We start from the raw sequence: 26,468 nt of genomic DNA, 5'->3' as shown, positions 1-26,468 counted from the left end.
ATTTCATTTTATGGCACCAAAAATATTCACGGCATACCAGACCATAACCACTGCAATCAAGAATAATGGAAAACTGAGCACAAAGAGAATGTGTGAAGTGAGAAGAGCCTGAACTGTGTAGTTAATAAAAAGCATCGTCTCTATGTCATGTGATTATCTGAAAGCATGCCATTGGCTATAAATGAACAAAAATCAATTATTATGAGTTAGCTCTTCTTGGAGCCACAATTCACATGACAGTCCATTCGTTCATAAAAGAGCCGACTAGTATTTGAACGATAAGGTCTCAATGTGAGAGCTAGCTCAGAGCTCACTCTCTGTAATGAGTCGTTCAAAAGAGTCAGTTTGTTCCTGAACAACCTTCACTATCAACAACCCTGAATCACAAAAGACCTATGTCATTGAAAATCAGTTCTGTTTGCTATTTTAAAAAATAATAATAATAATAATAATCAGTATGTAATTAATGAGTACAAGCAATGTTGTAATGAAATCACAGCATATATTCTTAGAATCAAACAATAGACCTCAAACTACATGGAAACCTAACTTCTCTAATAACTAACAAATCTCATCAAAGATCTAATGAAAACATAACTCTCAAAACAGACACTGGAGAGCATACATCACTCAAACTGTTCAATAACCATTTCAATAAATATTTCATAAGTGTAGTTGAAGAGGAGCGGTGGAAGGAGAGGCAACGGTGGAGAAGTGCCATCAACACCCCGACCTGGCAGGAGCTGGACTAAGGGAAATGAAAATGATGGGGTGAAAAGTTAACTAAAGATCTTTCATCAGCTAACCCTACTGCTGGCTCAGCACTGGATGGAATCACCACCAGTATTGAGAACTTCGTGTTGCCTACAAGTCCCAATGAAGTCATAAAATGTATTCAAAAATGGAGAACTAATGCTAGCACAGCGGAAATCCATGGGACCAGAAATTTTTTCCACTGTGTGCAGGATTCCGGTTCATGAAGATGGTTAAAAAATAAAAGTCATAAGTACATACCTCCATTATATAATCCAGCAGTACGATATGAACTTCCTGGTTTTGATCCGTATTGAATTGTGATTACAATAATAATTAAACTTATGTCGTAATGGTCCACCTTTTCAATACTATATTATACAATATTTAAATTACATTTTTAATCTAGGAACTAGTTTCGGCCTTGGCTGGCCATCAACAGCCTTAATGCAAAACTGTACAAACACATCCAATAACTAAAACAAATGTACAAATACAACTGACATTAAAAAGTGTTAAAAACATCTGGGATGAACTACGTGTACAACATGTAAAATATGACGAAATTTAAATCAGGCTCTAAAATTCTTAGATGCGTTTCATCGTGTTAAAGTGTTCCAGTAGTGCTTGTTGTTAAAATATCATGAAAATGCTGAAAAGTTCCTCAGTTGGACATTGCACGTGGTTGAATCAAGGAACGGCACATGAAGATATGGTTAAATAACGGGCATGTTCTTAATTTGTAGCTGGTAGACATTCGCAATTCAAAGCGGTGCCCATGAAGTTAACCTGCATAAATGATAGACACAATTAATGAACTGAAGGAGAGAGAGTGGAGAAGAGCGAAGAATATACAAAATGGTAATTCTAAATTCCCATGGAGGGAATTAGATATTTTACCACCAATAGAGCATATAAAAAATGAGATCAAAATTAGATGTTGGCTTTTCAGGCGTTTGCTCTATTAACCAGCATTTCGTCTTAGGTCTGACACTAGACTCGTCAGAGTGGGATGTGTCAGACCCTACCCACTGATGCTGGGGTGTATGCAGGTGAACTTATCAGAAGCCTCTTATGTGGCACAGTCTGATAACTGCATACGGGAGATAAAACTCCACAATGGAATTAATGCCCGCCTAGCAATTCCAAATCATTGGGTAGGGTCTGACACATCCCACTCTGACGAGTCTAGTGTCAGACCTAAGACGAAATGCTGGTTAATAGAGCAAACGCCTGAAAAGCCAACATCTAATTTTGATCTCATTTTTTATATGCTCTATTGGTGGTAAAATATCTAATTCCCTCCATGGGAATTTAGAATTACCATTTGGAATTGCTAGGCGGGCATTAATTCCATTGTGGAGTTTTATCTCCCGTATGCAGTTATCAGACTGTGCCACATAAGAGGCTTCTGATAAGTTCACCTGCATACACCCCAGCATCAGTGGGTAGGGTCTGACACATCCCACTCTGACGAGTCTAGTGTCAGACCTAAGACGAAATGCTGGTTAATAGAGCAAACGCCTGAAAAGCCAACATCTAATTTTGATCTCATTTTGAATATACAAAAGATAAGCATAGAGTTGAGCTCTTCATTCACAATGAATTCCACAATGCTCGCTCACAGGTAACAAAAGGAAGAGACGATTGAATAACGTGTAGTTGTCAACTCATAAGCATTGAAACGAGGAGGGTTGAGCAATACTGAGCAGTAATGCTCAAAGGGACTGAACATTCTTTTCCTCTTTCCTTTTTTCTTTCACAGTAATAACGATGCTTTTCCATAATAATTTCCCCTTTAAATGTGATACCGTAATCATGAAATGAAATTGGTAATAATTATGGATAATCCATAATAGTTGGCACCTCTGCTGTTGACAACACAAAATGAATATAACTTTCTATAAATAATAAGTGACTGTGAGTCACAAAATAAATGCACGTCTGATTTCACAAAAAAACGTCCGAAAGATTACTTTTGTTTTCTTCACACTGATTCCAGAAGTCTGGCCAATTTTGGTTCTGGGGTAACAATCGCAAAATGTACCTGAATGAGAACTTCACAAATACTCTAGCAGTTAGGAAAAATTACAATATTATGCACTGCATCTGTGTGTAAGGAGGAAGGACTAGTAAGCAATGTATAATCATTCGAACATTTATATCTTTATATCACACATCGCAGTATAAAAAAAAAAAAAAAAATGCTGGAACAAACTTCAGCACTTACCTCAATCTCAAAATTCTGGAGTCCTACAGAGGAAGAATGTGATGCTCTGGCTATTACTGCAGCCATAGCAAAAATGTTGATAGCTACATCTGCAAGCTTGCAAAGCTCCATCTCAGAATTGGTAACCTCCTGACCATATCTTGTCAAAAGAATCTCGGTGGCATACTTCAAGCGTTGCACTGAGTACTCCAGATGCTCTCCCTCAACCTGGAAATTTATACAGCCATATAGTGAGGATCCAATTAACTGTACTTCAATTATTGTATCTATTAGGGCTGAAAGAGGGTAACAAAATATGAACACTTAATAACATTGTAATTTTTTAATTCCTAAAAATTCTTAGAACAATAACTGAAACATATCTAATAATTATAGAGATTCAGAAACTTAGTCTGATTCATATCTCTAATAAAACATGTTTAACACGTTGGGTGCCACGTGCCGCCATACGGCGTCATGGTGGTCTTCAAATATGAGATGGCGTGACGCCATATGGCGGCACAGTTGAGTTTCAGGCGATGCGCCGTAGATAATCAGCTGTGACATCTATGCGCGTAAAATTGGTACTACGTGAAGGGCGAACTTCAGGGTCTATTCCAGCTATGTATTTTTACTGTATGCCACCATATGGCGCCACAGTATTCTTCCGAAGCCACTGAGTGGCCTGTGGTCGTTGTCACAGGTGAAAGCGCGCCAGGCATTGTTTATTCCTCGTTTACATACGTATTATCACTCAGTTTATATAGTTGTGCAAAAATATAAAAAAATGGAAGATATTGGTAATAAACTTACGAGGGAACACATACATGTGTTACACTCGGATTCGGTTGAAATTTGGTAGGAATATTCGTGGGAGACAGTAGAATGCTAAGGTGAAAACTGCATGTACCCAGCGCAAGTTTAAACTCCAAAATTGAACAAATAAATAGTCATAAAATTAGAAGTGCCGCGGGAGTATCGGGGTGTGGCGGAGAGGTAGGAAGGAGCGAAGCAGCGGACGTGAACCAACCGGGCTGCGTCGAGCTGCGCCAGCAGCCAGGTAGCGTAAGGTTAGCGCGTTCCCCTTAACTTCCCGATCAGATGTGCAAAACGTAAATATGAAAACAGCACATGAAACAAGTGTACAAAGGACGATGTTTGAACAACGATGCCAATAAGGTTTGAAAAATTACGAGTAACAAGAACTCAGGCGTGCCAAGATGCATATTTTCAATGTTTAGAGTTATCAGAAAACTGTTATCAACAATATGTAATGTAATATAAGTACTTGTTTTGCATTTTACTAGGTTTTCATAAATATTGCGTTAATCTGAATTAGCAAATAAATATCTCATATTTGAAATTCGTATTGCACATTCCATGTCAAAAAATTCTGTGACACCATATGGCGTCACGCTATATTTTATCTTTCCTAAAAATTGATGTGACACCATATGGCGTCACACATGACCATGGTATGGTGAGATAAAATTTACTTAGTACATCATATAAATATATCCCAAGATTATATAAACAGACTACAACGCGTACAATTGCTTTGGCACCAGCGGAATGCAATTCAAAAACAAGCCTGGCACCAGTGGAATAGTGTGCTACAATCGGCTCGGCACTCAACGTGTTAACAGCCCCTCGACTGTTAGTGATTTACAGTAGCATTGAAGAGTGACTGTGGTTCATTGCATATAACAAATTGTAAACTGACTGACTGGTCTAAGATTTGATACAACCACCCAGAGCACAGGAGACTAAAGCCCAACAAACCTCGCAATATAGCCAGCCAAATCTCAGGTCATTAACCAATGAACAAGAGGGAATGAAGAACAATGCACTCATTACTTTAAAACTTTTTCAGGTCAGTTATTAAACATTCTTGGCATGTTTTATTGTAATACAAGGACTCTGCTATTTATGAAAAGTCATATTTGTTTCCTGCCTTTATTTGCATGCCTAACATGTTTTTAATGCAAATCCGATGATTTTCATACCAATTAAAGGGTTTCTACTTGTCATATACATAAATATACTTGTCTTATTTTGACATTAGACCATATTTTAAGCATTTTTGGTAAAAGCGTCATATTTTGGTTGGTTTGGCAGCAGCTCTTCCTGTGCATTTAGTCTCTCTCAGTCAGTTACTTATCATTGAATATCGTGATCTTCCTTGATATTTTCTGTGAGGGCTCTCCATGTTGTTCTCTCCCAAGTTTTCCTATATGCGGTAACAATCGTACGACCAACACTACTTTAAACTTTATGAGGCTATCACAGTGGCACTCTCCCATGCAGTCTTCTACCAAAGCTAGTACAGAGCATGTTGCTTCATTCCCATAAAACCACTGGAAACAGCGCAGCAGTGGTATGTGGCGTCACTGCCAGACCACAGCTGGGCGGCACGATGTAAACCTGCTGAGGCAGTAAAGACAATGGCAACAAGTAATGTATTTAAGCCATTCTATTGCTTTAAATACATGAACTGAAAGGGATAGATCTGGAAAGGGCATGGAAAATAAGGTAAGAGGTCAAAAGTAAATTAATCAGGGGAAGGAAACAAAACTTAGGGTACCTGTCCAAAATTGTGAAATTAATCAATATAAACAGATTTTGGACAACATATATTTTTATTCTCTCTCTTTCAAAAGAGCTTCTTTGGAATTATCTATTTCCTATAGTTTCTAGGCTGAACTGATTAATCTGGTTTTTCTGGTTCAGCGCTGATCTACTTGAGCAAATTTGTACACAACTACACTGTCACCAATTTGATTATTACTCTAACTTACACATTTAAAAATTTGATGTGATCTAGTTGGGCACTTTTCACATTCTAATTTCACTTTTCTGCTAAATTTTACTGACATTATAATTGTGCAACAGTTTTGTTTTTTGTTTTTTTCCTTTTAAAATCCCTCTGAATTTTGTGCATCGGCATAGAGTTCCTCCAAATCAAGACTGTTATAAGTTTTTATAATACTCATGAAAGACACTGTCGATCAACAGTAGGAGATCTAAGATGTCCTCCTTTTGTTTCAGCAATGAAAGGAACAGGACCCTCATGAACCTTTGGCAGCAATGTGGGTAAGCTGTTTCTTCCACGTCTCTGAATAGATAGTTCTCAGCCTGGTTCTTCCACGTTAAGGGAATTCTTGAAGAACAGTTTTGCTGTCTCATGAGTGTATTTCAGCCATTGTGTGGTTAACCACAGAAATCTGTTATCTTCTGGATCAACTTCCTCCATTAGGAATGGTAATAATAATGTTCTTTTCTTTACGTCCCACTAACTACTTTTACGGTTTTCGGAGACACTGAGGTGCCGGAATTTAGTCGCGCTGTAGTTATTTTACGTGCCAGTAAATCTATTGACACGAGGTTGACGTATTTCAGTACCTTCAAATACCACCATACTGAGCCAGGACTGAACCTGCCAAGTTGGGGTCAGAAGGCCAGCGCCTCAACCGTCTGAGACACTACGCGCGGCATTAGGAATGGTCCACCTGCTTTGGTGAAGGACCTGAATTCTAAAATATTTTGACTTTCCATTAAAAACACTTTGAAAGTACTTCTATGTTTACATGATCTCACGAGTTGATACCAATCATTTGGATGATTGATTTTCTTCCCTGTTCTCTTAATTTTTTCCCCCTATGATTGCACTCCATATTTGTGCGTCCACTGACCAAAAATTTGTGGTGAATTTCATGAATGTTGGAGCTTTTATGAACAAGAAAGAAAAACATAGCAGCTTCAATACCGGTTCTGTTCTGTCCTTCATAACTGTCAGAATGAAATGTGATTTCTTCCACATTATCAGGGATTTGTAAAATGAACTGATAGAGACAGGAAGCCATTTGATGTGGTCTCATCCAACATAAAAGAGGTAACTTCATCTGAGACCAAGTTGTGTATTGTTAAACTGAATGTCCATAATGGTCTTTTGTAAAATTAAACAGATGCTGTAAGATAAGGCATTTGCAGATATTGCTGCAAATCAAAGGCAAAAACAGGTTCTATGCCATCATTCTTAGCAATGTCCTGATCACAACTCTTGGCTTCGTATGACTTTTTGGTGGCCTCATGCTGAGCATCTCATTCCTGGATTGTTATGCTTTTGGCTTCTCCTACTGAAGCATTGCCCCTCATTTTGAGCATATCACATTTATGACATGTGTTTTGTTTCAGCTTTTTAAATGATAGGCCAAATTAGTGGAAACATTTGGAATACATTTTCAGTGAAAAAGGATTATTAGTAGTTTCCTTGCACAACTGATACATCTTTGCTATACTGAGATTGAAGGACAGAATCTTCTTAGATGTTCTATTTCAGCAATAGCAGCATCCATAGCTGGGGAAAGAGAGAATATGCTTTTTTGACCATTTGTAAATTTTCGTCTGATATTTTGTTTGCAGAGAGAAGATTTTCCTCTGCCATCAGCCAGAATTATTCCAGAGAAGGATTTCATCTCCTTCTTGGCTTCACATTTGATGAAACCCGTACTTTCTCTAAATGTTCTACGAAAGCATTCTCAGAAGATAAGTTAATTGATAATATGAATTATGATTTCATATTTGCATGCCATTTCTCTTGCCTTAGTTTAGTTCTCAACCACATGATGAGTTTTGAGTTTACCAACTGTTATTAATGAGGATATGTATCTGACTATATTATCATGATTACCAATGGCCTAGTATTCATCGAAACATTTTTGGCATTCTTCCTCTCAAAATCTTTCCAAATACTTCATTCTGCATGGTTTGGGGGGAAGAACATTTTTTTTTCTCCTGTTACATAAGATTTACCTTTATTCCTCATTCCTTTGTTAATTTGCCTGTCCTAACGAACCCAATTCTTATTCTTCTGAGCAGAAGCAGTTGGCTCAGAAGTTTCAAACAATGATTCTTGATTATCACCAAGCACTTAAGTATATACCTTCAGAATTATCCAGCTCCTGCATTTCACAAGTCTAAGTGAAAGATCGATAATATTTTGAATGACTGATTATTAAGTACATTAATTTAGTTTACTTAATTAAGTTGGCCAACGGCCGTAGCCGTGTTGAAATACCGGATCTCGTGAGATCTCCGAAGTTAAGCAATATTGGGCGTGGTCAGGAGTTGGATGGGTTGCCACGCACTGTTGGTGGGGGGTAAGGGAATGGAGGAGCGGAAAGGAACTGGCCACCCTACCGCACATAAACTCCGGCTCAGGAACCCCTCTGCGGAGGTTCGTACCTGCCTTCGGGCAGAATAACCCTTACCTTACCCTAATTAACTTGTATCAATACGGACTGATATAATGAAATTTTTTAATTGTGACTGATTTTTGGTGCTTCATTGTCATTCTCAGGCGGGTAGTCAGGGTCTTTTACACCATCATCAGATTCGTTATATCTGAAGTCATCTCTTTTCAGTTTTGACTCAATTAATTTTTAACTCTTAGGTTCCTCAGTCTGCCAAAACTAATTGTGATTAATAAATTTATAAACTATCTGAAAAAGAAAAGATATGGTAACAGATGATGATGATGATGATGATGATGATGATGATGATGACGACGACGACTACGTTTGTTGTTTAAAGGGGCCTAATGTATAGGTCATCGACCCCTAATACTTGGGTAGTACAAGATGAAACAAAATATAAAGATAGTTAAAATTTTTAAATTTATCCACTGATTAGAATTTTAAAACTGATGATGAAAAATGAATATGAATTTAGAATAATGAGTGGATCTCATTCAAAGTGGCTTATTTTCTTATAAAATCGGTTTAAAAATAGATTAAAATGTAATAAAACAAAATAAAGCATTGCCTTTGAACTGAAATCATATATTTCATGCAAATTTTAAAAAATTATGGTGATGATGATGATGATTGTTGTTTAAAGGGGCCTAACATATAGGTCATTGGCCCCTAATGGTACAAAATGAGGTGAAATGCAATGAAATTTAAAAGTACAAAATTCATCCACTGACCAGAATTCAAAACGTGATGATGAAGAATGAATGGGTGGATATGAATTTAAAACAATCAATCAGTGAATCCGACCCAGAAACTATCATAAACAATACTATTACTGACCAAGGGACTGCTTCTAAAGCACAATCCTGAATCGAGGATGCTTCTTGTCTAAAGGGGTCCAAAATCCAGGTCAACGGCCCCTCATAAAGGTACATATCGCTAGTAAAGTAGAATCATGGTATTTGTCATGTTGCGGTACTAATCCAAAGTAGCGCAGACTCACGGTGTTCCACGCATTATGGTACTACTCACAAGTATTGTACGTTGCACAGGCAACACAAACCCATGGTGTTCCTCACCTAGGTGTACTAATCACGGGCACCGGTATTCTCGTGGTGTTCCTCACACTGTGGGTACTAATCACAGGCAACGCTGACCCACGGTGTCGCTGATATAGGGGTACTAATCACGGGTACTGGAAACCCATAGTGAACCACACTCTACTGCTACTAATCACAAACTTATTGTGTACCTAACATAGTGGTACTACTCACAAGTAAAGGCGACCCATGGTATTCCCCACGTGATGGTACTAATCACAAGTAGTTTCATGGTTCTAATACAATCTTCCCTTGGTCGCCCCTTTGAGTCGCCTCATACGACAGGCAGGGAATACTGTGAGCGTATTCTTCGTCTGTGTCCCCCACCCACAGCAGGGTAGCCTGAGAGAAAAAAAAAAAAAGAAGGGATCTGTCACTTTGAAAAATTAAGTAACTGATGAAGAAAGGCAAGGGCCACGAAGGGCGTGAAAATGAAAGACTCCCTAGGCCTTGAAAGCTCTAATACTGTCAGGGTTGGAAAAGAACAAGAGTTGTCCAAGGGAGGTCGGACAGGAGAGATGAACGTGAGGAGCCTGGTACAAGTGGAAGCAATGCCAGGACTCAGCTAAGGGCCCCATGGTTGCTAAACCATGCTCCCAAGTTGAGAGCCCCTGGGGCCCCTTTTAGTTGCCTCTTACAACAGGCAGGGGATAATGTGGGTGTATTCTTCATGTGTCCCCCACCCACAGGGGGTAATTAAAAGAAAAACACATTAAAATACACAAGGACAGACTAAAAGACTAACCACATTGTAAAAGATGCAAGTGACAGTGAAAATAATGAAGAAAGCCATGTGAATGCTAATTGTACCTTCTATGGGAAATTATCTGAATAACGGTTTTCATATGTAGATAATTTCTTTACGTCTATTCCTCCGTCCGTATATTTGTACAATGGTGACACACATATTATTGGCAAGAACAGGAAGAATAGAAAATGTTTACTGGATTTATTGAGGAAGAAATTTGTTAGAATTGCCAACAAGAGTTGCAGGAAAGGACCTTCGCTCTTGGTAGGATCAAAGTACAAGAAATATCACAAGAATCATGTAGTACTTTTCAGTACAAATGGTAAAGCAACAGAAGCTGAAATCCCCCTTCTCCATGGAATTGTCAGGAAGCTGTATTAAAACCACATCTTATTTTCGAGAACAATAAATTCATGAGAAGTACTGAAGGAAATGACATGATGGTGTACTTTTACTTGGATGAATGCAGAATAGTTAAGTATTGTAAGAAAGTAGCACTTAATATTATTGCAAGAATGATGTTACTGAGCGAGTTGGCTGTTCGGTTAGGGACGCGCAGCTGTGAGCTTGCATCCAAGAGATAGTGAGTTCAACAGTCACTGTTGGCACCACAAAAGATGGTTTTCCATGGTTTTCCATTTCCACACCAGGCAAATGCTGGAGCTATACCTTAATTAACCGTTCAAACCGGTCCGACGTGTACATGTACGGACCTACAAAACGCAGGCCAGGAGCGGTTTGACGTGTACCTGTACGGACTAGGCTAACGATGTTTTGGATGTACATATGCGTGCCATCTGTTGGTTGTCAATGTGAACTTTTAGCATGGCTCGCAGCACAGGGTATCAGTCTATGCAGGGGAGTATCTTCCACCATAATGCGGCATTGTGTTGGCGTAAAAACAATTTGTTTCATCAACGTCAATTGTTGTAAACAACATGGCAGCATCCTCGCATGGTCTGTATTTACCTAATGCAGCTCTCAAATGCACATTAGGTGAAAGTAGTGGTAAGAATAATCCGAGTGATAATAAAAGTGTTAGTGATGATGATTATGCACAGCAAGAAATTACGTATGATGTAAATAATGTCAGTAATATAAATGAATGCTCACTCGAGTGGTCATGGACACCTGTTGATTCTAATTTTATTCCAAAAAGAAGGGGTAATTAGGCATTTTTTTACTTTGCATGCTGCCTTTTTGTATATAGATACAACATTTGTATGATATGAACTGCATATCCACTTATTTTACACAAAATCAGATAATTTGTTTAGAAGTTATAGCAATGTTTGTGACAGCATGTAAAATTGTGATAATTTTCTCAAATTTATTACCACTGTAGGGTAAAACTTGGCCAACTTTTTATACCGTCTTGAAGGGTTCAGGCCACGGCCTCTTCTTTCCCACTCTTAGCATTTTCCTATCCCAATGTTACCGTATCAGAGTGACGAAAAGCAGATTGTAATATTTAAAAAAAAAAAAAAAAAGATGTTAAATGCCCATCTTCTCTGTACTCTGAGAATAACAATTCCAAGCCGATTATAAGAAAGCAAATTTACTTATCCTTTATTGAGGCAGTGAACACAGAATGGATGCAACACAGAAGGGAGGAAGCTCTTCAGGTTTTAACAACAAAGAAAGGAGAAAGGTCAGTGTCTGATGTTAAAATACTGCCAGAAAGAAGAGAAAAATAGTGAGTACTTTGTTCTACTCCTCAACAACGTAGAAGGTCTCATACCATAGTGTAAATTGTATGAAAAGGGGCAAGAACATCACTGTGAAAAATAGAAAAAATGATCTGGTACCTGTGACTATTTCTCTCGTCAGCAATATAAGGAAATTTAAGGACGCAGATGTAGATGAGATGGCCTGGTGATAGTGACAATTTTTGTCACCAGCTATCGAAAGGAATTTAAGGGTACATACTGCTGCAATTGTTTTATAATTGCGGTTTTCACTAATAATTAGAATGTACTGCAAAATGGTTGTGGAATAACTTAATGTTCAATACCAGGTATGAGAGACAGTGGATCAAGAAATTCAGTAAAGAAGGTGAGTGCAGCTTTCATAAATAACTTTTTAGGGTGGTGTAATTAAGTTGATCAAATTTGTAGTAATCTCATTTTGTTAAGAAATTACTGTAGATTTTACATCATTTCTTTAATTTAAGTAATATTCTGTTAAGAAGGAAAACATACTTTTCAGTGTCGACTTAGCTAATGTAACTTTAAAGCTTTTCAGCCTGTCAAAAACACTAATTATAACATATATAACATACCTGTAAAAAACAAAATACAGTAAAACCTTGTTAATTCGAAGTCGTTGGGACGCAAAAATCAGACTTCAAATTACGTGATTTCGAATTAACCGCCAACATGTACTTCGGAAATGCCAACCCTTGCAGCGTCACAATATATTCTAAGACCCGTTACTACATGCAATTAACCTTGATTCACAGTTTAAAGCTCTCAAATGTCATGGAGAAAACTATTTCCAAAATGTAACCAACAAGGTGCATTTACAGTATTCAAACAATGCACTTAGATAACTCACCGGCAAACACGACCTCATGCAATGAAATCAAAAGAAAGAAAACATGATTCAAAGACGAGGATAAATCTATACTGGCTCCCCTGTTCAAGTGTTTTATTCATTGGTTTACTGTACTGTATGCATTTTAGATGCCTTGTACTTGCACGGAATGTACCCGATGCCTTTAAAACATTGCAGCTTATCAAACTTTCCTATGACGAGGGGAGAAAGTCTCTCGGTTTCGTCCACATTACAACAGTATAGTGACTATTCTGTACTTGTACGATTTCCTGCGATGGCACTTCTAAGAACCTTTAATGCATGCAATCACCTTGATTCTCAGTTTAAACTTTTCAAATGCCATGGAAAACACTATTTCAGAAATTTATCCAACAAGGTGCACTTACATTATTCAAATAATGCTCTTGTATAAAACAATGACAAACATAACCTCGCGCAACGAAAGGAAGAAAAACACGATTCAAAGACAAGGAAAAATTATGCTGGCTCCCCTCTGCAAATGCTTTATATTTTGGATTACTGTACTGTCTACATTTTTAAATGCCTTGTACTGACATGGAAAGTGCCTGACACCCTTAAAACATTGTGGCTTTACGAACTTCCCTATGACAGGGGAAGGAAGTCTCGCTTCCGTGTGCAGTGTGCACTGCATAGCAACACAGTAAATTTGCCGGCTGGCAATACTCTCCATTAAAACTACAAGTCCATTTGGCCTCAGCATTTAGAAAAATAAAACAAACAAACAATGCAGTTTCATCGGCATTGACAATATTGTTTGGTGCATACGAACTGATTATAGGCTATAAGCCATGCTTTTTCGCCAACTACTGTCGGCTGCTACGTTATACTGTGGCGTTCCTAAAAACGCCGAATACAAAATAATTACGATTCCACTCGAACATAGCAGATATGAAGCACACTGTAGACACGCCGAAGTAGGTGAAAGTGCGCGAAGTTACCCCTTCACATTCCGGAAGACGCATTCTTTCATGACGCGGAGAAATGTTGAATTTAAATTACTCTGTAAAATACTATTTTTTTCAAAATGTAAAGGCAGTTTCGAATTAAAAGTCTGAATTTCGGTAACGGGACCGACATCATTTTTTCTAATTACGAATTATCCGTATTTAAAATTAAACGATTTAAATAACACGCGAAACAGTACCTCATGTTTCCGGGAACTAGAGCTGCTTGGAATTAGGCGAAAATTTGAATTAACCAATTTCGAACTATCGAGGTTCTACTGTACACACTATTAAATGAAAAATTTCAAAGTTTCATTCTACAAGAACATCCTCAGATTATATAAAATTACCTTAAATCATGCACACATATGTACGATATTGTTTACGTTGTGTAAACCTGTCAATAATTTTGAATTGGAGACCTAATGAACAGGAACAAATAAGATTGTTTATACCTAACCCAAGCCACTAATCATCCAACGCCCTCAGCAACTGTGTTTGGACTGAAGCCATTCTCCCTGCTCCAGTCCTGGCAGCCAAGAGAAGGGGATGAAGGAAAATTCTGAAGGCAAAGACTCTGTTCTGTTGAGAGGGAGAGAGGGAAGGAGGGGAAGCAGCGGTGTGATGGGAATACTGCAGGCATCGACTCCGTTCATTATATATTGTAAGGTGAAGGACTTCCCTCCCCTCTCCAACAAACAACTCTGAACAGAATGAGGAACAATCATGAGAGATAAGTGGGACAAAGTACAATCTCCAGAATGTGATTGCAGCGTAGCTTGACAGGCTATTCAACACAGTTATTAAATGCCCTCAACATTTATATTACACAAATATGGATGACTTTTTGATGGCTACCCGATCCTCACTTCATTGGATAGAACAAATCAATTGTATATTTTAGTGTAACAGCCATATGATAAATGAAATATATTTAACGGTAACTTTCATTGTAACTTATTTCAAGTTCTGAAAAATTCATAGTTAGTGAACTGAATTGCATTCCATGGATATTTAATTAAATATGATCACTGTAATAGGTGACATGAAAGTAATCCTGGTGATGAACATCAACTATAATTAATACTGATGATAATATACCACTTCGCTTACCTGCAGATTTGGGTGAACTAAGTTTTCAACCTTAGTGAGTAATTTAGGTTTGTCCTTTTCTTGGTCTCTAGTCTGGAAAATCTTCTTGATCAGAAACCCAGGATAAAAAAGTGGATTTCGAAGCTTCTTTACAGTTTCGTGCAAAGAGATTCCAGCATGTTGCAGTCCTAAACAAAAATGATAATGTGCAACTTGGGCATATGAAAAGTGGCAAAACAGAGATTCCATCAGTTGTATTTAATTTCTCAATTCATTTACTTATAAATATCCTTAACATTTCAACTGAAGAAGGTTTACACATAATACAAAACAGAATCACATAAATGCATCATAATAACTAAAAAGATGATACAAAAAACAGTCCATAATATGCATACATAAGTGAGCTGTACTGTTACCTGACGATATAAATAACTGCATAACATAAAAAAAGGAATTTTGAAATAGCCAGATAATGAAACAGAAAAACACATTTAGCCAATTACAACACTCAAAACATAGCATGCCAAAACAACCTAATGGTAAGATTTACCATTCAAATCATTCTAAACCATATGAATGAAATATCTAAACAAAAACGAAAAACAAAAGAAGACGAAAGCAGGAATGAGTTTTACAACCACTGGGAATATGTGGAATATAGTTACACTCAAATTTTGTTTCCATTTTACTTTGTATCACTATTTTCATTGTATCCTAACATACACATCCCAACTTAGAACTAACCTTCACCAAAATTGTAGATGCAAGGTACTGCTTTAACACTGCAGATTTACTTAATGTTTTATTACATAATGACAATTCAAATTTAATGTATAATGACAAGTTAAAAGAAAAAAAATCACTGAAATCTTAACAAGATATCACCAAAATTCTTAAACATAATGTACAATGTTCATGCATTTTTAAAAACTCTTTAAAGCTTAAGAATTACCTTCATCTAAAATTGAATTGTCTGGGAATCAACATAAAATATTCAAAAGATTTCTAATATTCTGGGTTTCCATGTACTTCCATACATGAAATTACCATCCTCCTCCTGGATGACAAGTCATTCAAATTCTCTACAGAAATTTAGCTACGTTATTTTCTATGATACAAAGTTGAACTCATTATTTTAAAAATACATCAGAATTAAATAATTAATACTACAGGAGGCATTTCTGGAATTAGTAAACATATTTCAATTCCTCATGGCTAACAAATACAGAGCACTGAACATAAGTTCTGAAAATTTTATTAGAGTACCTGTAGAGTAGATCTGCCTGGCAAATAAACATGCTTGTGTTTTGATACAAAACTTATCAATAATTCATGTGTCAGACTGAGTGGTTCAGACGGTTGAGGCGCTGGCCTTCTGACCCCAACTTGGCAGGTTTGATCATGGCTCAGTCCGGTGATATTTTAAGGTGCTGAAATATGTTCGCCTCATGTCGGTAGATTTTCTGGCACGTAAAAGAAGTCCCGTGGGACTAAATTTTGGCACCTCGGTGTCTCCGAAAACCATAAAAGTAGTTAGTGGGACATAAAGCAAATAACAGTATTATTATTAATAATTCAAGTGACATTTTTCTTCCAAAATTTTAACTGGTAAACATAATAAAATATACGTAGGCTGACCAACAAAGACTGAGACGGTTTTTTTTCTGTAGCTTCTGTGATAGTTTTCTATCTGTAACATAAATATTTGAAAAGAGCAGGTTTTTATGTATAATGTCCGTAGGCGGCAGCACTCTCGTATCGGTAGGTTGGTAGTAATGCTCTATTGTGTAGACGCTACGTGCATTCCGCATGTCAGACAAGGATTTACCATCATGCAGTTCCCCCTCACACTACTGTTACAGCAGCATACTACATGTCAGTACTGGCTACACTGAGGAAGCACATTGCAAAGAAACGACCAGAGCTTTCTCGGACTGGGTGGCGAATTCATCATGACAATACACAGCCTCACGTCGCGAATCAAGTCATGCGGTTTCTGGCTCGATTCAACATTACCTGTGTACCGCATCCACCTTATAGCCCTGATCTTGCACCCTGTGATTTTTTTTAAATTCCCATCACTAAAGGCAAAGCTTAGGGGCATTCGATTTGAAAATTCTGAAGCAGTGCTCAAGAAAAGTGAGGCGATTCTCAAGGACCTGACAAAGAATGGTCTGCAGCATGTGTTCGAGGACTGGCAGAGACGCTATAAAAAGTGCACTGAAGTAGGAGGGGACTACTTTGAAAAAGATCATGTAAACACTGAAATGGAGTAATAAACATACGTGAAAAACAAAATCAGTCTCAGTCTTTGTTGATCAGCCCTCATAATTATAATGGCTATGACCAGATTCATGAATAAATATTAACTTATCTGTCCCCAGCAAAACTGAGAATTTCTGCATTTCTAGCATAAAGCTTACACATGTAATACAGTCGATGCATCAGTATGCCATAAAAGACAAAGGAAGAAGAAACCCCATGGCACTACAGTCCTTACTGGCCTTGGCCTACTAACTGAAAGGCAGTTATTCTCAGCTTTCTAGACCGGGGGCCGTTTATCACCTCAACTGTTCTCATGTTACCTCAGTACATCCAAATACAGTAGAGACAATACGCAACACTTCCGGATTTAGCCTTGTTAAAATGGGAGACAATTCGCAAGTGCCACTCCTAGTGGTGTGACCTGGAAATTCGCACTAAATTCAAATATGAATGGAAATGTATATATGGAAATGGATAAATAAATAACGTAATTAAGTAATTCTGGATAAATGAAAGAAGAATTATTTAATAGGTTATTATTTAAATACTGAAATTTGACATATAATCAAGATGTGAAATGGACTGCTATTAAAGGGCTTGATCTTTCATTTATGCATTACTTTTTTAGCTTTAGCATACCTGCCTGAACTTCCAGGCTAGATTTGTCTTTTTTTCTCATTTAAAAGCATTGTATCATCACATCAGGACACTTGTCAATACAAACATCGTCACATTCCTTAAAAACATGATTCATTGAATTTACATTTAAGAGCTGGACAATTTTCCTTTTAACTTGAACCCTACTAACAGCAAGAAAATCCATAAATTTAGCTGTAAAAACAATCAATTTCCCTATAAGCAATACTTGCCATTAGATCAGGATAAAGCAAATTTGCATTATCATAATGTTTCAACAAAACATGTACATTTCTTAAATCGCCCATATTTTCTTCATTGCTTTACAACGCATTACGGAATTTCAAATGGGGTAACTTGGAACACAACCAGCCACACACATATGCATTTTCCTGAATTAAATCAAAACCCAGGGATCACACCTACAACAACACATTAGTATTGAAGGTTAACTGCTGAACTAAAAACCAAACCAAACCAAACCCCATGGCACTACAGCCCTTGAAGGGCCTTGGCCTACCAAGCGACCGCTGCTCAGCCCGAAGACCTGCAGATTACGAGGTGCCGTGTGGTCAGCACGACGAATCCTCTCGGCCGTTATTCTTGGCTTTCTAGACCGGGGCCGCTATCTCACCGTCAGATAGCTCCTCAATTCTAATCACGTAGGCTGAGTGGACCTCGAACCAGCCCTCAGGTCCAGGGAAAAATCCCTGACCTGGTCGGGAATCGAACCCGGGGCCTCCGGGTAAGAGGCAGGCACGCTACCCCTACACCACGGGGCCGGCAACTGCTGAACTAATACAATAAAATAAGCTTATTATATTTTAAGCCATTTAAAATATGGCTCGCGCAGGTCAGAAGTTTAGGAAGTACTACAAAAATCTCTTTGTAACTGGAAGAATATATATGGAAACACAGTATTTACTTACATTTTCTTGTCACGAGAGAAACGGAAGAAAGACCGCGAATCCTTCTGCACTTCATAGTTATTGCAACCAAACGTAGCACATATCTTTCCACTCATATTGACAGAAGATGTACAGGAATGACACATACACTACTATTTACTTATGTCAACTTAATGCAGACGGGTAAATAACGCCAAAAACTTCACAGACAAATACACGTGCTCTTATGACAGAAACAGTAACTGCAGGTCACTCTGCTAGACAGAGCTCTAACCGCTGTCCCTCTATATCTTGCAGAGTATGTAAAAGTTTCAAACAAATTTATTAAAAAACCACCATTCCAATACTTTACAATCTTTAAATTTAAGATACAAATATTACATATATGTTAAAACGGGACATGCTTCGCTTAGGCTTTGTAAGCATCTTCAGCCATACTTAATCTAAAGCTAAGTCAGGGCCCTAAACTGGGTTTCTCATTAAAGTATAATACATGCTTTAATACAAGATAAAACAGTCATAAAAATCTAGTCTGTGGAGAAAGTGATGCTTAAACGCAAATAAAATTCAATAATGAACTTGTCATAGTATTATATGTACATGGAATGAATACTAGTGTTTGTTTAAAAAAGTACAAGTTGGTTATTTGTAGAATGAGACATAGTCATAATGATCTGACATACATTTGGATTGTACAGATTATTTGATATTAATGAAGCGTGGATTAATTAAAATATCGAAAAATAAATCTTCGAACGTTGTTGATTGAGAATCAGGTACGTAGAATTACAGTAGAGTTGTTAACTCCAACTGGCTGTGTGATAAGGTCAAAAGGTGCTTGAAGCATCAGTATAGAAGTGTTGTGTCTCCTTCTAGAATAATCTTTGTAATAGATTGTAGTCGTGAGCTGTCTAGCATAATTCAACAAATAGGGTGTTCAATAAAGCCTAGATGTGGGAGAATTGGCAATGTAGCGCGCGCTGAAAACTGAAATGTGTAAGAAAATAAATGTAAGTTTTGAAACATAGAGAACATTCTATTAATGAGTGGAAGTTTAACAACGCTTACCCCTAGTGTTGACAGAGAGCTGACTAGCCTTGTTGGTTGTTTGAGACGATCTGGCAGTTGTTATTCTGCTGCTACGTGTATTGTAGGGGTGTCTGTGAAGGCTGAGAATGAGTCAGGAGAGGGGAGGAAGACAGAGCATTGAGGACATTAGGAGTAGGCGGAGGGGGTGTGGCGTGAATCGGTGACTTGGGAGTAGCTACTATTGCGTTAGGAAAATTGCTGACGTGTTTATAATGAAATATTTTCATGAAATTATTTGTATTTATGTTGAAGGCTGTGAGTAATTTAGGGATTTGTTCAATTAATGGGCTGTTTGTGTCAGGAACATTGTTTAGATTACTATTAATGTTATAATGCTAGTCTAGAAAAACGTAAGCATTTTCAAACTCGGTCATCAGTTTACTCTTGTCGACGTGTTTTATAATATGAAGGTCTTGTTCAATCATGGTAAAGTTATGGCCGGTATCCTTCATATGATTGCTCATAGCGGAATATTTTCTATGTTTTGAAGCATTGTAATGTGCCAAATATCTAGTTTTGAAACTGCGCCCGGTTTGTCCTATGTACGTAAAGTTACATTGGGTGCATTTGAGTCTATAAATTCCAGAATTCGAAAATTTATTGTGTATTGAATTTACGGTACTGGAGTTAAAAAAATATTACGATTCATGTTACGAGTTTTACACGTGATTTTGACGTCATATTTCGTTAGCGGATTGGTTATACGGTATATAGCTGGGTTAGTAAAGGTAAAAGCAGCAAAACTTGTTTTTTCGGGTTTTTCGGGAGTTAATTTTGAAGCAGCTTTTAGTTTCATTTTACCTATAATTTTATTGACCATATCTGGTTTGTAGCCGTTGAGTTCAGCTAAATCTTTAATGTAACCAAATTCTTTCTTTCCGTTAGCATTAGAAAATGGGATTTTTAGAGCCCTGTAAATTAAACTGTAAAAAGTCGCCTGCTTATGAGAATGTGGATGCAAAGAATCATTCTTTATAGTCAACGGAGTGGACAAAAGTTTCCTGGAAATTTGGAATATAAATTTATCCTTAGCCCTTGTTAAATTTAAATCCAAGAAATTCAAAGAATTATTGGATTCGTCTTCTTTAGTGAATTTGATATTATTGTCAAGGTCATTGAGGTACTTTAATATATTATCACTGTTATTCTGATGTTTGTCAATGATAACGAATGTGTCATCCACAAATCTCAGCCACAATTGAAGATCACTGATTCTGTTAATTATCTTATTCGTTTCTAGGTTGTCCATGAAAATATTGGCAAGAATAACCGAAATTGGGTCGCCCATTGCGAGGCCCTTTTGATGGTAGATTTTATCATTAAAAGTGAGAAAGTTATTGTTTAGAACAAATTTCAGTAGACTGATGAATTCTTCTATTTTGAATTTACTTAAGTTATTCTGTTTTGAAATATTAGTTTTAATGATGTTGATAGTTTCGTTTATAGGTATATTCGAATACATATTGACAATGTCATATGAAACCAGTATATGATTGTGTTGTAATTTAAATTTAGAGAGTTTTTTGCAAAAATCAATGGAATTTTTGACATAGGCAAGGTTATTAAATTTAAAGTGTTTACTCAAGAAAATGTGTAAGAATTTAGAGACATTGTAGGTGGGGCTGTTCCTGCAGACCAGCATTATAACATTAATAGTAATCTAAACGATGTTCTTGACACAAATAGGACATTAATTGAACAAATCCCTAAATTACCCACAGCCTTCAACATAGATACAAATAATTTCATGAAAATATTTCATTATAAACACGTCAGCAATTTCCCTAACGCAATAGTAGCCACTCCCAAGTCACCGATTCACGCCACACCCCCTCCGCCTACTCCTAATGTCCTCAATGCTCTGTCTACCTCCCCTCTCCTGACTCATTCTCCGCCTTCACAGACACACCCCTACAATACACGTAGCAGCAGAATAACAACTGCCAGATCGTCTCAAACAACCAACAAGGCTAGTCAGCTCTCTGTCAACACTAGGGGTAAGCGTTGTTAAACTTCCACTCATTAATAGAATGTTCTCTATGTTTCAAAACTTACATTTATTTTCTTACACATTTCAGTTTTCAACACGCGCTACATTGCCAATTCCCCCACATCTAGGCTTTATTGAACACCCTATTTGTTGAATCTATGCTAGACAGCTCACGATTACAATCTATTACAAAGATTATTCTAGAAGGAGACACAACACTTCTATACTGATGTTTCAAGCACCTTTTGACCTTATCACACAGCCACTTGGAGTTAACAACTCTACTGTAATTCTACATACCTGATTCTCAATCAACAACGTTCAAAGATTTATTTTTTGATATTTTAATTAATCCATACTTCATTAATATCAAATAATCTGGACAATCCAAATGTATGTCAGAGCATTGTGACTACGTCTCGTTCTACAAATAACCAACTTGTACTTTTTTAAACGAACACTAGTATTCATTCCATGTACGTATAATACTATGACAAGTTCATTATTGAATTTTATTTGCATTTAAGCATCGCTTTCTCCACAGACTAGATTTTTATGACTGTTTTATCTTGTATTAAAGCATGTATTATATGTACTTCAATGAGGAACCCAGTTCAGGGCCCTGACTTAGCTTTAGATTAAAAGCCTAAGCAAAACATGTCCCATTTTAACATATATGTAATATTTGTATCTTAAACTTAAAGATTGTAAAGTATTGGAATGGTGGTTTTTTTAATAAATTTGTTTGATACTTTTACATTCTGTACTCCAATACGGCTATCATAATGAGACTCATAACATGTAATAATCTTGCAGTGTGTCGCGTATTGTCTCTACTGTATTTGGTACATCTCAAACCAGCCCTCATATCCAGGCAAAAGTCCCTGACCTGGTCAGGATTGAAATCTGATGCCTCCCGGTAAGAGGCAGGCTTGGTACCCCTAGACCAAGTGGCTGGCATCAGTATGACAGAACAAGTGTTAAATGACAAAAGGATGAATGTATCATTATGACTGCTTTGCACAAGGTAACAGGACTTCAGTCCAGGTGGATGATATCTTAAACAACAGCAAATATAAACAAGAAATAGAAGAAAGGTTCATCAGGTATCAAGTCATTAAATGATCCAAAGAGATAACCTTTTTTGATGACAGATCACAAAGCAGTAGATCATGTGGGGCAAGTACATCACAAGCCATCAAGCCATCACTACGAGAATTCACAGAAATTCACATAAGGAAAATCATGCTATGGGAAACAAAAAGCATATCATAAATCATATTGTGCATTTCAAAGTATTTTAATTATAATGGCTACTACCAGATTCATGAATAAATATTAACTTATCTGTCCCCAGCAAAACTGAGAAGAAGCACTGAAGAGTAACTGACAATTATGTATGACAAGTATGTCAATTATGAAACACCAACATGAATACGTTGCTTTATTATAAAGCAAATAGTAGTCACCCACAAAATAACAAGAGCTGATGCTTACATCCCTTGTAGAGCCCCCGAAAAAGATTTTTCTGATGGCAAAGGGGCACTACCCAGGTTCAGTAATGATTTAGTGAGAATTGTTATGAAAAGCCAATCACCCTGAAGCGATGTTTTAGAGAAAATACTGTAGTACAAGTGGAATCTCGATTCTCCAGTCTTGGAGGGACCATGGGGAAAGAAACGTACAATACGGTGAAATGGAAAATCCAGGAATGAATTAAAACAATCAACAATTTGGATAAACACCACAATAATGAAATATGTACAATTATAACCTTACAAAACCACCTATATAAATTACAGGAGTTAAAAAATCTGCATGCTTAAAATTCAGTTTCACCATGGAAAATAAGTTATTTTCTTGTGAAAACTTATTTCATGTCAGTAACTTTGATCAGCCAAATTTTTCAAAACTATGCTACTAAATAACACCAAGCCAAGTGACAATCGATCACAAAAGTAAAGGCGACCTCAAAATGGGTTCGAGAGACAAGAAGAGGTACGGAAAAATTTGGGATCCATACAAATGAGATCTGAAATTGAGCAGTTTCAAATTAAGGCTGATAAATTCATGGTCTTCCAGGAACAACATACAAAATATGAGGAAGAATAATAACAAAATAAAGCACAACCAATACAAAAGCACCCTACTCGATGGCGATCACCCCCTTTTTAAATCTTCCCTTCTTAATTCGTCATCAGCACACGTGGAACTTCAGTGAAAAGATGAAAAAAATTCTGGGAGGAGAAGAAAACACGAACTAGAAAACCAGTTGTTTCTCGCAGTCTAAAGTTGGCCAACTTGATGGCGAAATGCTTTCTTCTTCTTTTTTTAAATCTTCCCTTCTTAATTGGTCACCAGCAGTGTTGCCAACATATATTTTCAAGATCCGCTAAATACTACTAAAAATCCGCCAAAATTCCGCCAAGAAATCCGATCTCAAATTATGAGCAAAAAATGAGCAATAATAATAATAATAATAATAATAATAATAATAATAATAATAATAATAATAATAATAATAATAATAAAAGGAAATATCTGCACTCACCTGATGTGCGAGTTTCACTGGGATTAACCCTCTGCCTGCGAACCGGCGAGCTAAAACTTGTAGGCGTTTTAGTGCCGGGTGCAAACTAAGTGAATCCCCTACCTCAAGGGCCATGCACAGAACAGTCCAGTTCATTAAACGGTCTTCCTTCATAGCATAGATATAAATGCTACTCTCTCACAGTTTCATTATCTGTCGTCATTCGTCCACTAAGAGATCCGTACCCATTCCCCACGCATTACAAATTTATAATACCATGTTCTCATAACATCAAATCCAAATAACATGTTTTCCTCATGTGACTGCTAGCTCCTGACAAGAAACACGGAATAGCTCGGAGACAGACTGGAGTACAAATGAAAAAAAAATAACTTAAAATGGACCAAACACTAAATTCCGCTATGATAAATCTAGAATTCTGCCAGAAAATCCGCTGTCCACTAAATGATATATTTCTCCACCGACAGTCTTCTAATTCCGCCAAATTTAGCGGAAAATCCGCTAGGTTGGCAACACTGGTCACCGGCACACAAAGTAAGTTTTTTTAAGTCTTGTACCACATAAATTACCTACTCGACTTTTAAAGAGTATGCTGTACTCAAGAGTATAGTTTTGAATGTAAATATCGATTCTCAAAGTTCTCGAATGCATATTTGAATCTGTTCGTCACTTATCACAAGCCATAAATTGGAACAAAAATATAAAAACTCAATAAATTTTGTTTTGTTTGTGTCCTTAAGCTCAGCTGCGAAGCACGTTGAGACACTCGCTTCAGAAGCCAGTACAGGTGGGAAATGATACTAACCTTTTAACTCTTACCCCTCCTGTTTCTGGGAACATACTTACCATTCTAGGTTCATTTAAATACCTTCACTTAACAATGTAATGTAGCTCATAAGCAATCTACAGAAAATTTACCCACAATTTACTAACAAAATAAACTACAACAATATAGTACTATGTTACATTATTCAAGGACAATGTTACGCATTTTGGATACTGGTATTCACCAAGATTTGCAATTTTGCATGACCAGAGATAACTCTCAATAGGACCTGTTACCAAAGAGGAAATAACACTTGAAGCATTCCAAAGTGTCCTTAATAGATTGCAGGAGCATACTGTAGTGCCAGTTCTGGCAGATATAACTGAACAACGGAGTTAGAGCCAGAAAGATTCATTATCGGCTGTGCACCGACACAGGATCTGGGCAAGAAAACTTCCGATGTTGGAACAGCCCTGCCCTGTGAGTACTGATGATGATGATGCTTGTTGTTTAAAGGGGCCTAACATCGAGGTCATCGGCCCCTAAAGTTATGAAATGAGATGAAATGAAAGGCAAATTAAAAGTCCAAAATTCTCCACTGACCAGAATTCAAAACGTGAGCACGAAGAATGAATGGATGGATATGAATTTAAAACAATCAGTGGATGCGACCCGCAATGCCTTACATTCACAGAAACTGACGTAAAACAATAGTATTACTGACCAAGGGACTGCTGCTATAGCATAACACTGAATCGATGATGCTTGCAGTCTAAAGGGGGTCCAAAATCCAAGTTATCGGCCCCTCATAACGGTACTTATCGCTAGGAAAGTAGAACCATGGTATTTGTCATGTTGTGGTATTAATCAAAAGTAGCAGAGACTCGCGGTATTCCACAAATTATGGTACTACTCACAGGTTGTGAAATTTGACATATAATACAGACCTATGGTTTTTCTCACATTGCAGCGCCATTTACAGGCAACGCAAACCTATGGTGTTCATCACATAAGAGTACTAACCACAGGGACCTGCACTATCCCGTGATGTTCCTCGTATATAGGCAAGGCAGAACCGTGGTAGCTATCATCCCATGGTCCTGCTCATATGGTGGTACTAATCACAGGTACTGCAAAAGCCGACCGCACAGTGCTCTTGTGTGCCACTAATCACAAACCTATTTGGTACCTAATATAGTGGTACTACGCGCAAGTAAAAGCGACCCATGGTGTTCTCCGCGTGGTGGTACTAATCACAAGTAGTTTCATGGTTCCAAGACAATCATCCCTCGATTGCCTCTTTTAGTTGCCTCTTACAACAGGCAGGGGATACCATGAGTCTATTCTTCGTCTGTATCCCCCACCCACAGGGGTTGTGTGTTTGGTCCACGAGAGGTATTTTATTTCCCTCAAGTCTGCCAGCAAGCCAGTTGGGACCCCCCTATCCGCCACCTGGGACGCACCACATGGGAGTATCACATCTCCCCCACTGCTACACCAGAGTAGTAGGTTCGTGGCCTGTGAGTACTAAGGATTACATGTAAGGCTGTACATATAAAACGACTGATGTTTTATTAGGACATTT

The 26,468-nt window shown here is 37.4% G+C and overlaps 1 protein-coding gene across 2 annotated transcripts in view; it reads right to left on the bottom strand.

Annotated features, from left to right (window-relative positions):
- LOC136864287 (complex I assembly factor ACAD9, mitochondrial) overlaps positions 1 to 26,468 on the bottom strand; it is a 226,464-nt gene that overhangs the window by 7,026 nt on the left and 192,970 nt on the right. For both annotated transcript variants that reach the window (XM_067141066.2, XM_067141065.2), the window contains exons 8-9: positions 14,697 to 14,863; positions 2,984 to 3,190 (exon numbers count right to left, since the gene is read on the bottom strand). In XM_067141066.2, the coding sequence (XP_066997167.2) occupies positions 2,984 to 3,190; positions 14,697 to 14,863 (374 nt within the window). The remainder of the gene's footprint in view (positions 1 to 2,983; positions 3,191 to 14,696; positions 14,864 to 26,468) is intronic.

The sequence above is a fragment of the Anabrus simplex genome, chromosome 2 (assembly GCF_040414725.1).
Source record: "Anabrus simplex isolate iqAnaSimp1 chromosome 2, ASM4041472v1, whole genome shotgun sequence".
NCBI lineage: Eukaryota > Metazoa > Arthropoda > Insecta > Orthoptera > Tettigoniidae > Anabrus > Anabrus simplex.
The sequence above is the reverse complement of the archived record's forward strand: the minus strand, read 5'-3'. Positions and strand labels throughout refer to the sequence as shown.